This window comes from Amblyomma americanum, chromosome 11 (genome assembly GCF_052857255.1).
Source record: "Amblyomma americanum isolate KBUSLIRL-KWMA chromosome 11, ASM5285725v1, whole genome shotgun sequence".
NCBI classification, from domain to species: domain Eukaryota; kingdom Metazoa; phylum Arthropoda; class Arachnida; order Ixodida; family Ixodidae; genus Amblyomma; species Amblyomma americanum.
The window spans coordinates 108,213,019-108,231,296 of record NC_135507.1 but is presented as its reverse complement, the minus strand read 5'-3'; the positions used below and the strand labels follow the sequence as shown (position 1 = coordinate 108,231,296).

Genomic DNA, 18,278 nt, shown 5'->3' with positions numbered 1-18,278 from the left:
CGCGCGTAGGAGTCCTAAATGTAAATGTGGCAATTGTATACTGCCCAGCGAGGCGCGTAACTGATTTGGGCTTTCGTTAAGGTGGTTTCCCGACTTCCTGTTCATTATTCGACGTGGGGCGTGATCGTGCACTGCCTGCACGCGTGTTTTTGACGCCAGTATCGGCCCGTTGCGAACTGCCGATAGCGTGCGCCGCTCGGTCTGTTTAGCGTTCTGTTATTCGCTACGCGTATGTGCGTCTTTATAGTAATCTGATGTGGCGTCTTAAGGTTAGAACACACCTCTACGAGCCGATTACACCAGCTGTCAAGCTCAGAGTGGGAGGGGTGTGACGCGTCAAGGCATGCAAGCGACTGAGTGAATTGAAGCGACGTGTCACTGCGATACCACAACAGGTAGCTGCCTGCTCGATCACTTTTGTAACATTGGTACCGTTGCCTGCAGCTGTAAAGTTCTTTTAGTTGCTGGCGGCCGTGAATAAAAGTCATTGCTAAATGATGACGAAGAAGTATCCATAGAAATATAGCGCTTTGTAACCCTTTCAAATTAAATTGTTTTGAATAACCTAAGTAGTACAGAGCTGATCATATAAACTAGTGTGAGCAAGTGGCGTTATGTATTTGAAGTTTGGCTGTTTAAACATTTTCTTGTGGTTGTGTGAAATGCCAGCAATACAAATAATTATCAGGAAGTGCCAGGCATTGTGGGTGCAAAATACACCGCTGGAAATTATGTTATGCAGGTGAAGTGCCTTCTCTTCAGTAGTGAAGAGGTCTGAAAAGAGCTTCATCGGAGATGTCTCCACTGTCGAGAGTTGGGGCTGTTCTTGTCTGTGCCTGTTCAGCATACATTGCAGAGCACAAGTATGTGTCGAGTTTTCTCAGATCTGTTTTTTTTCACCTCTGCATTGAGATCAGTGTGTTGCAATGTCTACTTTGGACCAGAACGTTGATGGCATGTATTGGCATTCCCCTATTCAAAATAACGTGCGTGTCTCTTCTCAATAGGTCATCATCAGATAGTGCCAGTTTCATGCTCAGAAAGAAGCAGTGCTTATATACAGGGGGGTCTCGGCTGGCCTCGGAACCCTTACAAAACTAGCGAGGAATCTGAGACTCCCTGTACTAGAATGTAAGGAGCGTATGAATCCGAAGCAAGCAACCAATTTTCTTTTTCTTGTTAGTGGTGGTTGGAACATTTCTCCTGTCATTTCAAAAATTTCGTGGTGATTTTTAGCAAGAATCATTAACACGTTTTCTTATAGCCAAGACGCAAAAAATACAACGTTGACAGCACAACATACAGGGTGGAAGAAAAAGGGAAACCCGCACCCTCATACCACGATTGAGTCCAGAGCTGGCCGCTCAGCTCCAAGGCTACACAGCAACAACGAGCACAATGGCATAGCCTCAGCTCAGCCGCTTTCTCTCTCTCCCTCTCTAGTTCCCTCCCCACCCGTTCTCGAGTCACTAGAGACCCCCTTCAATGCAGCCAGGCTTTAAAAAATGCCAATATGAAGTAATGGGCTACAGGGCAGCATTCTAAGGTGATATAACAGCATGAGAACAATGCTTTTATTCTTTTTTCCTCTAGTATCCATCTCCCATGCTACTCCTCATAGAAAATCATAGTAGAAGGATAACCATGCTTCTGCAGTAATGCCGGTGTCACATGGCACTCCTCAGAGACTGGTCCAGCAAATACGTCTTATTTCACATGATGAAAAGAATATGAATGGTGTTATCTAGTGCAGCTATGAATGCACCTCAAAGATGAGAAACATTAATTGGACTTGAAGCTTGACAGCTTCTCTTCTGTGGCCTCTCACTGTATAACGAAAGTAAAAACAGCGCTAATTTTTACACAAACCACACAGGAAGAACAGACAGGACCTTTCTGTGTTGTTTATGTAAAAATTAGCGCTGTTTTTACTTTTCTTACACAATGTTACACCAACTAGTCCAGCAAGAAGTACTGTTAAATGAACTTTTCACTGTAGTTGCAATATTTTTACTGCCTCTAGATCTGAGTGGAAAATAAGCACCGTCTACTGCAAACTACTTCAAGGTCTGTTGAACTATAGCCTGTGCACAAAAAAGCTAAAAGTGCTAAATGGAAAAAGGTGAATGTTCACCATAAATTGTTACCTCTGTGATTATCTTGGTCAGTTCTGATTTTTTTTTTTGCCATTTCACTTGCTTGGTGATGACACTGTGCAAGTTCAGTGAATATACTTGCTCTGTTACACTTACAGGAAATTAGGAGCTTGTAGTGACCTGTTTGACTCAGCCTTTCGGCATGCTACCTGATATCATATTTCAACAAAGCTTGAAAGAAACTGCATATACTATGGACACCAGATGTTTGCTTGCGTCTTTTTTCAAGTGCCTTAGACATTAATGTGCAGGCGCGGACAGAAGTAAACGAAGCGCGCCGCACAAGAAAGAACTGCTTTTCAGCGCCGCCTAGCAAAACCACGCGTAAGCTCAAAATCGCGACACGCATATGCGGGCCCCCTATCAGCGCAACCCTCTCATTGCTCCGCTCGCCTCGCATTCGGCCGTAGTCAGGGTCACGCTGATGATGGTTATGATCGGATGGTTGCGCCCTTAGCGAGCGGGCATTTCGGAGCGCACAGACCGCTGCCTTGATGCCAAAAATCCCGCGGGGGCGACGCTATCATTATGTCGCTTCATCTGTGACAGCTGTAGCGCGTTTCCATTGCAAATAGCGCGCGTCCTCCGAACTTTAGTTGCTTCTGGGATTCATTTTCATCTCGCTATAGACCAAATAGACTCAAAAGCACTCGATCCACCACCGCAGTTTCTGGATCATTTATTCAGTTACCGTCCATTTTCGGCTTGCTGCTACGAGGAACCGACGGAGCGGCAAAGCATGTGCCCTGTGTGTCTGTACTGCACCACAGTGCTCCTGCATTGGAACCTCGCCTAGGAGGTCAGCTTAAAAGGCGATGAAACCGCCGCTCTTGGCGCTTTTTGCAGCGCGATCCAGCGTCTCAAGGATAGTGACTGCTTCCAAATGTCCTGGATGCAGCTGTTGGGTTTCCACACCTATATTCTCAAACAGACCAATGTCTGTATGTAACCGGTAGCTGTGAAGTAATACAGCTCGCACAGAAGAGTTTGGATCACTTGCTGGGTTCTGTCGTGGCTCATACTCTGATTAGTGGGCGATCACGGATACTTATATGCCGAATTTCGCACGCGGGGCACGCAACAGTTGCGCACTGCTGCCGCGGCATTCATGTGGGTGAGACAGCGGGTGCTTGTAGTCATCCTAAGATCCAAACGTGCATGCAAAGTGATTACCATGAGCTCTGCTCCGCACATCACAGAGCGATACGCAGCGCACTGTCTCAGTGGTGATAAGAGCAGGATCCAGTATAGGGGCAGTTTGTTTCGGGGGAGACAGGCAGGGTGCATGCACTAGTGTTGCGTCAGCGCCTGGTAGGAACAAGGCGAATCATCAGTGATAACTGTAGAAAATTAACACAAAACTGCGGCAGTATGCCGAGTGTTTTGAGCGCGTTTGCTTGCGAGTGAGAAGCAGCAGAGTCCCAGCGGCAGCAAAAGTTTGAAACATGCGGGTTGTTTGCGGCGCAAACACGCCTCCAGCTGTCTCAAACGAAGCGGCTTAATGGCAGAGCCGTCCCCGCGCAATTTGCCTTATCAAGACAGCGGTCTTTGTTTTCCGAAATGTTCGCTAGCTACACAGAGCACAACCATCCAATCATGATCATCATCAGCATGACACAGACGCCGGACGAATGCGAGGCAAGCGGAGCATTGAGAGGGTCGCGCCGGAAGCGGGCCTAAACATGCGCGTGGCGATTTCCAGCTCTCGTCTGGTTTGGCTAGGCGGCGCTGACACGCAGTTCTTGTGCGGCACGCTCTGTTTACTTCTGTCCGCACCTGTGCATGGACCACCCTGTGATATTTGCTCTATGACTGGTAAATAATTTATAATTGTCTTTCTCCTTGTTGTTTCAGTATTATCAACCGAACGATGGTTGCGACGTGTGGTTGGTTTTCAGGTCATGGCAAAAGCAAGAAAACTGGTAATATAACTGCTACTATGGCATTTGTTGTCATTCCAGCTTTTGAAACAGGCTGTTTTAGGTGTTGTAGTGAATTAAAACTGCATATCAACATTTATATTGTAGCCTTTTTCATGCCTCAGCAGACCTAAAGGCCAACTAGGCATCACAGCCATCATTTGGCTGATCAAGTCTAAACAACATCAGAGAAGGAAATGGAATTATAAATTATTTAATGATAGGCAAATACCATTTGGGGATTCATGTATTCTAATGTCTAATGCAGCGTTTAAAAAAATATGTGACCAAAGTTATGTTTTTATAGTCCTTGAAACTTATTTTTTAGGTGTTGTCTATTTCACTGTTCTCAATTTGCAGAGGTAGCAGTGTTCAGTACTGCTTACCTTCTTTTTGTTGTTCTCTTTTCATTCATTGGTTGGGCCCTGTTTTCCTGTGTTGTGTTCTGTAGTCGCATAGTGCATCCCTTCTTTTTTGCTTGTGCACCACTTCTGTTCAGTGTTTTTTTTTTTGTGGTAGGCCTCATGACAGCTGGCAGCTTTCCTTTCATTTCTGCCTTCTCCTCTGATGGTGCTCATGGTACTAGACAAAATATAGTTTACTGAAAGGCTGAATTCTAAATTGTACAACATCATTAAGGTGCCCTCTTCCTTTTTAGCACATGCCATCAATGGTGATGCCTACTGTTGCCAAGAATCTTACATTGACACAAATTTGTTTCACAAGTGCAGGGCATGCTTTGCTCTCATGTAGAGTTTGTGCATTTACAGTGTATAGCTTGTACATTGTCTCTTAGTTGGTGACTGACACAGTGGCCTCATTGGTTGGCTTTTATATTATTATGAAGGTTAGATTTTGTTTTTCTCACTGCTGATGAGCTTTACAGGAGCTTATGATGCCTTCAACAGTCATGTCTTTTTTATTGCTTTAGTTAGGACACTGAGGCTCAAATGAGCGAGCATCTGAGACCAAAATACCAGTATAACTTCGTGCCGTTTGTCAGCTTTCTTTATGATGTGCATAACTGTTCAAGTAAGAAATAATTTCAGGTCTTAGTGGTCCTTCATTTTCTTTTGCTTTTCAGCCTTTATGCCAGATGTCAGATTTTGGAGGATAGTTTGTCACATCCTTCATCATTAAAGTAGGTAGTACAATGTACCAGCCGTGACAATTGGTCATTATAACTAAGCACCCCACCTTCCCTTCATGAGCACACCAAAGTTGAGATCTGATGGCAACTTTGATGAGTATTGACACCTGAAGTTGTCTTGTTACAAGCATAATGTTACGGACCACTTTAAAATTTCCTTATGCTTTTGGGTTCAAATCATGTTTTTGCTTGCTGTCAAACTCGCTCAACGGCACTTTCATTGTGAAAATTAGTATAACACTTGGAAAAGGCAGCCAGGTCCTTCATTGAATGTGAGTGGTGCACACTGGAATCCTGCTCCTGCAGCATATCATGTGGGTCATATTGGAGGTTGTGTTAAAAAGTAATGAAGCATAGATATGAAAATGGTGATACACAGTTATTACCATTTTGTGGCCCTTGACTAATTTCTGTCTTTTAAAGGCACTGTACTAAAGAGAAACTGAAGTGCACTGGAGCCGCTGGAAACGTTTTGTGTGAAGAAAAGGCATACTGACTGTGCTCATGACAATTTGATGATAGTGCGAAATTTCAAAATGACCATTTTACTACTTCTTTATGAATATGTACTCTCTAGTGTCACAGAAGGTGTAATGACAGAACTTGTCTCTAATTTTTCTTTGCACTTCAGTTTTGTTTCTATTTATATTTTGTATTTCTTAGCATGAACACCACAAGCCATGCTTTCCTTTATTACTTTGTATAAGGAAACAGTGGCAAGTCAAGTGTCTGCGTGTGGGCCCCTCGTTGAACACTATTCAAGACACTAAGTTGTTTGCCTTGGACTCAATAGTTTATGCGTTTCTAGCTGAAAAAATAAGTAATGTTTCGTTCAATTTTGACTACAAGAACTTTGCTAACTAGGCAGCATGGTGAGGATACATTAGATTTACTGCAGGTCAACCGGCATTAGTGCCTTGCTTGACAAGGGCATGGGCAAGAACTGCAATTAGAAAATTGCTCTTAGCAGTCACTGCGAAGCCGCCGCGGTGGCTGAGTGGTTATGGCACTCGGCTGCTGGCCCGAAAGACGCGAATTCAATCCCGGCCGCAGCGGTCAAATTTCGATGAAGGGGAAATTCTTGAGCCCCGTGTACTGTGCGGTGTCAGAGCACTCTAAAGAACCCCAGGTGATCGATACTTCTGGAGCCCGTCATTACGGTGCCTCTCATAGCCTGAGTCGCTTTGGGACGTTAAACCCATATAAACCAAACCAGTCACTGCGTGTTGATTTAAACACTGGCAGTGCTCCTACTATATTTATTTTCAGTATTTGCTACCACACATACTAATCTGCGATTTTCAAGGATGAAGTCAATTTCTTTTCAATAATTGTGCAGTTAAAGTTGCATGTTCTAAAATTCGAAGCAAGAAGTAGCCTTTTGTACTTCACACTCCTATCAGAACTCACCACTATTGCATGACACCATCAACATCAAGGTGCAAGTCTTGTGTTGGTAATAAACGAAATGGTTTCTACTTTCTTGTTTCAACAGGCGTTAAAGCATACTGCTGTTGTTGCTGTGAAGCGTACAAATACAATTATTATCATATTCCTGGCTGCAAATATGGCTAAGAATTTTTATATGCGTGTTCTTTTTCCTTTAGGTGTATCTGAATCCAAGGTAGAGAAGGCAATGTATGACACCGTGAAGGGAATCCCAAAGGATGCAGTATTTCGCAAGAGAACTGCCATTCCCATCTGGTCAACAGAAGCAGTTGTACTATGCAGTTCCAGTGGCAAGTGCTCAGGAGGTGACAGCGGAAGGAAAGGAAAAGGTTCTCCACAAGGCTAAGCATAGAGGGCTGGGATAGTCGGTTCTGGGAAGAATTATGAGACATTCCAGCACACAAAAAATATGTCCGGTGTCCGTGGTGTCTATCCTCTTCGTTCGTGTATTTTTGTGCGCTGGAGTGTGAAAAATGGATGCACTGAGAGGTAATTGCTAGCTGTAGCTGGATTTATCTCAAGGGCATATACTCACTCCATCAGTGTATGTGTGAATTACGACTCAGGTTTGTTAGTGGTTTATAATATGAAAGCGCCAAACAAAGTATAATGCCAGACATACAAGACGTTATCAAATAATTGTAGATGTCTTCATGTGAAAGTTTATTTACAGGAGGTTAATTGATGGGTTCAGTTAGCTCGTGTGAGGATAAAAGCAACTTAAAAGCCTAGGCTCTATGTTCAGTGCGGCAGTGCATAACCAGTGAAATTACTCATAATGAACAACTTTTAGTGAATATCTACTTCTCATGCCATGGAAACAGAAGATGGACGGTACTTAGCAGTCATTTTCCCTGAGGATTTTAGCTACTGAGGCCAAAGTGATGCTCATTCAGTATAGGCATTCGTGGGTGCCGCCACAATTTGCCATCGTCCATGAATCCTCTGGTTGCCTCTACTTAACGAAAATTTGTATGTTATAACTTGTAGCCATCACTGAAAGCATTTTGCATAAAAATAAGCTTGAATTGAATGCTAGCTGGCCTATTGTTTAACTGTCAGATGCATGATGGAAGTGACTGTTAGAGTCCATCATGTAGCCCATAATGAACCCCTGTTTGCCCTTACCTTCTCTGCTCTCTTGTCTAGCTGTTATGAATACAGTTTTACAAGTCACGTTCTAACTTCAGCTACTTCAGCTTGCATGTAAAAAGATTTTGGCTACTTTTTACTGAAGCATAGGTGTGCTTGAGCACTCTTTCGCTAGCTTTGCTGCATGCTTTGTAAAAATAGTTTGTAGCATTGAATATGACAAAGCATATCTTAGCCACTTTTTTTCACACTTAGCAGGGACGGCCCAGCGGGGCCTGTAGAGAAGGCTCGAAGCGGTTGCAATATTTTGTTGCATACATGTTGGGAGGAATCATGCGACTAGTGAGTTACGTATATGTGTGGCAGTAAACATTGCTACTTAGGAAAAGGCGCCGGTCTGCCATACAATGTCAGCGAAGCTTAACGAACCCCACTTGGTCTAAACTAATTTTGAGCCCTGCACTACAGTGTCCTGAAGCCATTATTGTTCTCTGCCTTGCTGTGAGAAGCGGATCTTGCAAGTGATCTGCCTGCTTAGAACCAGTCAACTTGTTAAGCTTATTCACTTAACTCATAATCAACTCGGACATTTTTTATAACTGGAACCCTAACGCTTGGATGCACCAAAAGAATTGCATCTCACTGGAATACAGGGCGTGCTAGGCACTATAGTGGGCAGTGCACAGTACGCAGAATCTAGTGTGGGTTTTGTATGTGTGCAAGTGTCTGCAGGTACTCTGCAGTCAACTGCACCAGAGGCTCAGGATGTATATAGCAAGCTATACCTAAACAAAACTCATGTGCGCTCAGGCAGCTTTGGTTTTATTACATTCAGCAGGAAAAATAATCTGGCAGCTTTTTTTTGCACTTCTGTTGGGGTTTCACCAGTGCCAGAGTTCATCGCATCTTGTTTAAGATTTCCTTTCGAATCATTAACATTCCACCCTTGTCATTTTGTATGCGGCATTCAGCTGAAAATAAATTTCAGCAGCCGGCTTTTTAAGATTTGCTGCCACTTTTTGGAAGAAATGAAGAGGAATGGTCTTCTAAATAGATGCAGCCAGCCATGCAGTGCTTTACAGTTCTGCACCCTGTGCGCATAAAGTCTAAATACATGGATTTTGTCACCCTGAAATATACTCGCATCAGATATTTTTTTTAGTCGAACTACATCTTGTCTCCTTTTTGTGCCCATCTTTATGGGCATCTTGTAATCATTGCTGTAATTCCTTAATTTCTCTTATTTTTGTTTTCTGCAGCAGTAGAATTTCCATATCAATTTATTTCTCTAGGCTACCAAGTATTAGTATCTCTGAGCCTGGTTTTGAATCAAATTACCGGAGATGCTAGAGTGCTGTTGATTGTCTCAGAAAGCCTGACTGCGCTGGAAGGACTGTCATGCTCAATATCAGCTGCAATGCCAAAATATGACAGGAATTCAGATTATGATGCAGGCGTACCCAACTGTATTGTAAATATATGCAGTTAGCTATGAATACAAAAGAAAAACACAACGCAATAATTCACATTTTCATTCACACAGCATGATGAACAGGGGCAAGGGAGGAGGGACCTCAAAGTGTTTTTCGGTGTCTTCCCCCTTGTCCATGTTCATCGTTGTACTGTATGAATGAAAGTGTGAAATACTTGCTCATGCAGATACTGATTTCAAGCAAATTAATGCAAGTGGGCTGCTTTATGTGAGTAGCATTGATTTACTATAAAGCAGAAGTCAGTTGATTTACTGTAGAGGCATTTCGAGTCGTATTGAATGTGTACTGTATGTTTGCATTACTGAGCTAAATTTAATAGCCGTATTTGCTGGTGGTCTTTGCACCGTGATTATTATAGAGTATTTCACACAAATTCGCATTTTGTTCTGTTGTTCTTCAGGCATTGTGGCTACACAGTTGGAGTCAAGCTGCTATCAGGGAAATTCAACCTATTCGACTTTGCACGCTATGATGCTAGGGGCCTCCATCTTGACTTTAAGCCGTGGTAAAAACAGCGCAGCGACGACAGACACAGAGAAGACAGAAGAAGACGGACAAGCGCTGTCCGTCTGCCAGTTTTGTCTACCAATGAAGCTAAGGACGCTTTTGTGCAAATGTGAGCATTTTTTCTTTCTTTACGATACGTGCTTGCTCTTCGGCAAGAACAGAAATGATGTGGTTATGTGCATGCTCCAGTGTACAATCATGTGGAAAATTATGACGCTGCGAGTGTGTGCCATACTATGCCTAACTGCGTGCAGGTGCCATCTGATGAAATGCTCGTGCCATCAAGGCCGGCGCAGCGAGATTGATGGATGTTAGTGCACCTGACTCGGCATCAGGAGTGCTTGCTGTTTTACACCATTTGGCATGCATTCGCTGGGATCTCAATTTTTCTCACGATAGTATGTCCAAACTCACAGCATCTCAATCAAGACATTCTACGGTATACCAACCACACCAAATCGAATGGTACATTGACCACACCAGGAAAGACCAAACGAAACCACACCAGAGCCGGTATTAGACAACCGGGTCACAGCACAGAAAACCAGACCAGGACGCACTAAAGCACACCACACTACGCCACATCAGGACCCGTGTCTGAAAATCCTGGTCTGGTCGGAACACCAGACATGGTCACACCAGAACCCATGTCTAAAAAAGCCAGTTTGGTGTAAACACCAGAAACGGGCTGGTGTTTTTTTTCGACTGGGTATATGGCATTTCTTTCAATTGTGCCTATGAACTACTGGCAACGTATTGATTCCTTTCAATATAATTTTGATGCATAGTGTTTTGTTCAGCTGTGGGTTAATTTGAGCCCTCTACATATGGTGAGTCCACTTCAGATTAAGTTGGGACTTCGAAATTGCCTCATGTTGCATTTGGATCTGTAGACCTGAAAGCTTCATTTTGTACAAGTGTATTTGAAAGAGGATTTTCTGTATATAATATCTAGCCTACTACAAGAAATTAGCACAAGCATTAGCCTTGCTGTTCATAGTGGCAGCTGACGGTTATGTTCTTACATCACTCATTTAGCTCCAGACTACAATTTTGCCATGGTTCAAGGTGGCCTTAAAGTAATGGCTTCACTTTTTCCCCCTTATCTTATTGTTTGGGAAGTGTATGCCATTGAGTCGTGCATAAAAGGAAGTTAATATGATGATGCAAAGATGGGCATTTAGAAGACAACAGAGAATTCTGTTATCATTAAGCTGAGTCACACCACTGTGATCATAGGTCTCTGAGTCCTCTGTATTATCCTGTTCTACATCCTTCTGATTTTTGTTGACTTGCACATGGTTCCTCGAAGAGGGAGTTTTATGAATGGTTCAACGTATGGTTTTCATGGCATAGTTCACTTTGTATAATCTGTATAATCTATTTCAGATCAAAAAGCTAGCATTCATTGGGAGTGAGCCAGCTGATGAGGCTACAAAACTTATTATGAAGACTAGTGAAGACTCCTGTGGCCCTTATGTACACAATGAAGGGGTGGGGCGAAAAAGAAGCATTTAAGAACCTACGGCTGTACAGCGCAATTTTTGGTGAGTACAAGTGAATCTTCTGAAGGTTATAGACACTTTGTGAACACACCATCTAATTGCAGGAAAAAGCTACTTTCAATCTGCCTGGTGTGGTTTTCAGCACTTCCGGTATCAATTACTGAGTAGCCATCCAAATATAAAGGACTATAGGTACCAAAATTTTGCTTGTGCATTTTTTCTTTCAAACCATGCGTTAGACATTTTATACATGTACGACCACTAAATTATTTATTAGTTAATTGCATAGTGGTGGTTCAAAAGTGCCAACACACACGGACCAAGAGACGAGACACACAAATCAGCACTGATCTTACAACTGATTTTTTTATTAGGAAGAAGCACATCATATATATACACACGGAAAAACAGCGCACATGTGCGATGTCAACAAGACTCCTAGTGCTAGTAAAAGGTAAAAACCGCTTTAAAAGCATGTGTGTATCTGCAGAACCGCTACCCACTATGTAGCATATTGACTTCTCGAAGCGATAATGTAACAGATGGCGTACTCACGCACCCATTACTTTTTCTGATAATACGAAACGCCTCAGCTACTTCTCTAGTACGCTGGTCAGAATGAGCGAACAAGACATCAGTATCGTCAAAAAAATGGCGTACATTTGCACGTGAAACAATGCTTAGCTAGGTTAGTTTCTTTCTTAAAAAATTAGCGTGCTCCATGAGCCGCACGTTAACGCAGTGGCCAATCTGGCCTATGTAGCTAAGGACACAGAACAGGGATTTGATACACTACGCCAGTCTTACAGGGAACATATCTATTTTCATGATTTATATTGCAAGCATTTCTTCTGCGCCCTTCATGCTTTCGTTTAACTGCCGCCCCCACTCTTTCTAGCTTGTTAGGTGCAGGGTACAGAACCTTTACCCTATGCTTGCTCCCCACTCTTTTTAATCCCTGTCTCGTAAACCTTGCGTCCTCCTCCCGCAGCCAATTTTCGAAAATTGCTGTTGTCATCCACGCTCTCCCATTTGCAGTGTAGGCCACAGGTCGATTTCAAATGCCCTTGAAGCAACGTGGGTGTCTCGATTTTCCTACCACCAGCAGCTTTAACTTTTCATTGCCAGCCATATTAGCACCCACCAGCACGGTAATGCGCTCTTTGCTGCGCTTCCCACCTGTACAGGCTTCGCCTCTGTAGGCGAGAGTCTTCGATGGAAGCTCCTTGTAGAAGAGGCCCATCTCGTCAACGTTGAATACGTCTCGTGGCTCATAGCTGTTTAAAATCTCCTGCAGCCGTCCACGTTGCCAGTCAGCGCAGACTTCTCTATTCACTGCATTACTGTCTCCTGAAATGGTTTTGAAGACTAGACCATGGCGCTTTTTTAAATCTGCTAAGCCATCCTTCGCTGACGCAGGAATTTTCAACCCCCATTTGCAGGGCTATCTCCCGCGCCTTTTGCTCCAAAATTGGTCCACTTATGGGAAAACTGGCACTCCGCGCACGCTTAAACCACAGAAAAAGAACCTTTCCAAGTTCCTCATACGGTGTCGTCCTCATACGCATCCGGTTGGAAGCGAAGGTCACAGAATTGACAGCTCCTTGAATGACGTCTTTGTTTTTCATGATCCGCGAAAGCGTCGACTTCGGGATGTCGAACTTCTTCGCGACTTCTGTTTTTGAAAGGGAACTTCGCTCAAGCTCCTGCAGAATTTGTAACTTCTTTTCAAGCGAGAGCGCTTTGTGCGGCCGCTTCTTAACGCTTTCCATTACGTCGACGCACCGACAACACCGATCGCACGTAGGCCTAACGCAGAACGACAACAAAAACAAAATTATCAAGCGACTTACTGGATTGGCTTGTCCCGGCTATAGCGTTGGCTGCGAAGAATTTGTCCATGGTTGCGAGACTGCCGCTGACATATTCGAGCACAAATACGCTCGGGAGGATTCCAAATTTTTAACTTTTGTGCCGTTTAGCCGAGGGTAACACGTTAGTGGTGTTCCAATTATCCGAAGAATTTTACTGCGGCAGATATACGAAACCAACCAAGTAACCCTGCTTAATTTTGTTTATCTGTAAGTTTCATTTAACAGAGTTTCGTTTATTGGGCGTCCACTGTAATTCTGAGGCAGTAGCGGATTTCCTCCGAAATGAGAGGCGGGCACTATGTGATGGCTTTAGCGTAGATGTGGTTGATTTGTTTTATTCTCTTCCACACTTTGAACTAATCCAGTATGTTCAGCATTGTATTACGGATGAGAGCGATGAATGCGTGTTCCAAAATGTGTGTGGAATCACAAACGATTCTTTCTTTAACTGTTATCTTACTACATGAGTAACACGTTTGTTGAGTGGGATGGTCGTCTTTATATGCAAAAATCTGGTGTGTGCATAGGTGCCAAGGTAGCTCCCATTCTCAGTAACATTTATCTAAGCAGGGTTGATATGAAAGTTGAGACTGATCTAGCCGGTTATTGCATATGCATTTTCTGTTATGTGGATGATTACCTGGTGCTGGCTAGGTCCGTGAATCCCGAATTTGTGTCAAATGTTCATAGTTTTGCACGTAATTGGTCGGAGCTGAGGTTCACACATGAAGTCCCTCAAGAAAGAGTCTTGCAGTTCCTTAATTAAAATTCTCTTTCGAACCCAACCATGTCTGTTAGCAGTATTCCCCTAGAAGTGAAAAGTCCCTTTTGAATTACAGGTCCTTTCATTCAAAGCTTGCAAAAAGTGGCATCGTTACGGGATGCTTAGGCATGGCAGTAAAAAAATCTTATCACAAAATGATGCTCAGTCTCTTAGCCCAAATAGACAGATGTAGGTAAGCTGGTTTCTGGGACTCAGTTCTCGTTTCAAGTGCAGACAGTCCTCCATGAGCTGAAATCGTCTGCAAGTACCTCGGGGCTGGAAAAGGGTTCGGAAGAAGGGAGAAGAAAGGTAGTGGGTTATGCCATATGTCCACACGCTATCGCACCGGATTAAAAAGAGTGGGAAGAAAGCATGGGGCAAAGGTTCTGTTCCCTGCACCTAACAAGCTAGAGAGTGGGGGCGCCAATTCAAAGAAAGCATCAAGGGCGCAGAAGAAATGCTTGCAACATAAATCATGAAAATAGATGGCGTAGAAGAGAAGACTGGCGTAGCGTATCAAATCCTTCAGTCCTGTGGCCTTACCTACATAGGTCGAATTGGCCGCTGCGTTAACGTGCGGCTCATGGAGCACGCTAATTCTTTAGGAAAGAAACTAACCTAGCTAAGCATTGTTTCACGTGCAAATGCACGCCATTTTTTTGACGATACTGATTATCTTGTTCGCTCATTCTGACCAGCGCACTAGAGAAGTAGCTGAGGCGTTTCATATTATCAGAAAAAGTAATGGGTGCGTAAGTATGCCATCTGTTACATTATCGCTTCGAGAAATCAATATGCTACTTAGTGGGTAGTGGTTCTACAGATAATCACGTGCTTTTAAAGCAGTTTTTTCCTTGTACTAGCACTAGGAGTCTTGCTGACACTGCGCATGTGCGCTGTTTTTTCGTGTGTGTATATATGACGTGCTTCTTCGTAATAAAAAATCTTTTGTAAGTTAAGCGGTGGTTTGTGTGTCTCGTCTCTTACATGGTCCGTGTGGGTTTGCGCTTTTGAACCACCAGTATGGATCAACACCAACTAGCGCAATGTGCAGTTTTTCTGCAATTTAATTTCTTCTTGACGCTGTTTCGGTTTCATCAGTCAAACGATGACTGTGACATGTAGTTAGTGTTTAATTCACAAGAGGCATAAAAAATCGGTTATATTATTGCCGACAGGTCATTTTTTGTCATTCCAGGTCTTGGAAGAGGCTGGATTAAATGTCGTAGTCAATTAAAGCTACATATCAGTGATTGTATTAGTTTTTCTAGTTGCATCATGTGACCAAAACATCAACTTGATGACAGTCGGCGTTCGGTCGATGAAACCAAGACAGCATGAGAGAAGAATTTCGATTATAAATTATTTAGCGGGTTTGTAGGCAAGTACTACCTGGTAATCCATGTCTTTTATTATCTAACGCATCATTTGACAGAAGAAAGCACGCAATAAATATAGGTGTCTATATTCCTTTAATGGCTCATGCACCTTTCGGTTATTCTTATTATGGATATTTATGTTTATTATGGTTACGGATATTAACAGCAAACGAAATTTGCTGATATTTCAAGCATTGCACATTGTAGCATTGCATACGGCTGTGAAGCATTTCCTGAAAGATGTGACTATATTACTTTGGAAAGTGATTTTTATCCACCATACTGAATATCCATTTGATGTGTGTGTTTATTTGCTCACTTTTACATCTGCTATGCAGCGCAGAATCCCAACGGCCACCATGGAAGGCAACAACAGAGTGGCTGCCTTCGTGCTGGGGGCGAGAGACTGGGATGGTGTCGGAAAGTTCGGATAAAGGGGGCGGACCCATCACCCCAGTAATTGGGGCTTTGTATGCAAGAATGCCCAAAATGTCTTGCAAAAACAAATAAATAAATAAGAAGCATTCTTACTTGCATTGTAATTTCAGTAGTAACATGTACACAAAAAATACTGATGAAGTGAAGAAAGCCTCTCTGGGTTGGCAAGGTGGGCCTTAAGTCTAATTGGGTCGGTGGGCCCAAAGGCATACAGCTATCGGTTTTATATGGGTTACCTTCGTTGACTTCCCGCAAGTTATCACCTAAGAAGCCCACTGGAACCAGAACGGCTAAACCACAGGGGCCCAGTACGGGCTTGCCCACGGGTGCCCAGTACGGGCTAGCCCACGTAGGCCCGACACGGGCCAGCCCACGGAGGCCCGACACGGGCCAGCCCACAAAGGCCCAACACGGGCCAGCCCACAAAGGCCCGACACGGGCCAGCCCACGGTGGCCCGGCACGGGCTAACCCACAGAGGCCCGGCACGGGCTAGCCCACGGAGACCCGGCACGGGCCTGCCCAAGGGGATCCAGCGCGGAGCCTTGTGGGGCTATGCAGTAAGCCAACTGGGCAACCCTTGAGGGTCCCCCCTGATGCCGAGTTGCAAATCCCGCACATATCCCACGTCGGGCCCCTATGGGCAGCCCGTGCCGGGCCCACAAGGGCCCGCAGTTCAGAGCCCCATTTGTGCTACTGGGGGAGCTAGATCTGAACACATCGGTTTTAAAAGTGTCTGTGTGATACGCGTCAAAACTATTCCGCTCATAACAGCGCGAAAAGCATGTATTCGTGCTTAATACAACGAAACAAGCTGTTTCAGACCGAAACGAGCTATATCTGAACACATCGTTTTACAAGTGTCCCTGTGATACGCGTCAAAACTTTTTCTCTGATAACTGCGCGGAAAGGATGTATTCGTGATTAAAACAAAGAAACAAGCTGTTTTAGACCAAAACGAACAAAATCTGAACATCGGTTTACAAGTGTCAGTGTGATACACGTCAAAACGTTTTCTCATAACTGCACGAAAAGCATGTATTTGTGCTTAATACAACGTAACATGGTGTTGTATACCGAAACGAGCTAAATGTGAACACATCGGTTTTACAAGCGTCCCTGTGATACGCGCAATATTTTTTCTCTCATAACTGCACGAAAAGCATGTATTCGTGCTTAATACAACGAAACAAGCTGTTTTAGACCAAAACGAGCTAGATATGAACACATCGGTTTTACAAGTGACCGTGTGATACGAGTCAAAACTTTTTCTCTCATAACTGCGTGAAAAGCATGTATTTGTGCTTAATACAACGAAACAAGCTGTTGTATACCGAAACGAGCTAAATATGAACTCATCGGTTTTACAAGCATCCGTGTGATACGCGTCAATAATTTTTCTCTCATAACTGCACGAAAAGCATGTATTCGTGCGTAATACAACGAAACAAGCTGTTTTAAACCGAAACGAGCTAAATCTGAACACATCGGTTTTACAAGTGTCCAGTGATACGCGTCAAAACTTTTTCTCATAATTGCGCGAAAAGCATGTATTCGTGCTTAATGCAACGAAACAAGCTGTTTTACACCAAAACGAGCTTGATATAAACACATCGGTTTTACAAGTGACCGTGTGATACGCGTCAAAACTTTTTCTCTCATAACTGCGCGAAAAGCATGTATTCGTGCTTATTACAACGAAACAAGCTGTTTCAGACCAAAAGGACCTAGATATGAACACATCGGTTTTACAAGTGTCCCTGTGATGCGCGTCAAAACGTTTTCTCTTATAACTGCGCGAAAAGCATGTATTCGTGCTTAAAACAACGACACCAGCTGTTTCAGACCGAAACAAGCTAAATCTGAACATCGGCTTACAAGTGTCAGTGTGATACGTGTCAAAACGTTTTCTCATAACTGCGCGGAAAGCATGTATTCGTGCTTAATAGAACGAAACAAGCTGTTTTAGACCGAAACAAGCTAAATCTGAGCACATCGGTTTTACAAGTGTCCGTGTGATACGCGTCAATATTTTTTCTCTCATAACTGCGCGAAAAGCATGTATTCTTGCCTAAAACAACGAAACAAGCTGTTTTAGACCGAAACGAGTTAAATCTGAACACATCGGTTTTACAAGTGTCCATGTGATACGCGTCAAAACTTTTTCTAATAACTGCGCGAAAAGCATGTATTCGTGCTTAATACAACGAAACAAAAACACAGCTGTTTTACACCAAAACGAGCTAGATATGAACACGTCGGTTTTACAAGTGGCCGTGCGATACGCGTCAAATCTTTTTCTCTCATAACTGCGAAAACCTGCTTACGTGCTCTCATAACGTGCTTAATACAACGAAACAAGCTGTTCTACACCGAAAAGAGCTAAATCTGAACACATCGGTTATATCTGTTCCTGTGATACGCGTCAAAACCTTTTTCTCTTAAAACTGCGCGCAAAGCATGTGTTCGTGCCTAATACAACAAAACAAGCTGTTTTAAACCGGAGTGAGCTAGATATGAACACCGGTTTTACAAGTGTCCGTGTGATGCGCGTC

At 43.5% G+C, this 18,278-nt stretch overlaps 1 protein-coding gene across 1 annotated transcript; it reads left to right on the top strand.

Annotated features, from left to right (window-relative positions):
* The first annotated feature begins 576 nt into the window (after nucleotides 1-576).
* On the top strand, nucleotides 577-10,135 carry LOC144110348 (uncharacterized). The gene is made up of 4 exons (XM_077643201.1): nucleotides 577-863; nucleotides 4,011-4,078; nucleotides 6,833-7,003; nucleotides 9,660-10,135. Exons 1-4 carry the CDS (start codon nucleotides 796-798, stop codon nucleotides 10,079-10,081), a joined length of 729 nt encoding a protein of 242 aa, XP_077499327.1. The 5' UTR covers nucleotides 577-795; the 3' UTR covers nucleotides 10,082-10,135.
* The last annotated feature ends 8,143 nt before the right edge of the window (nucleotides 10,136-18,278 follow it).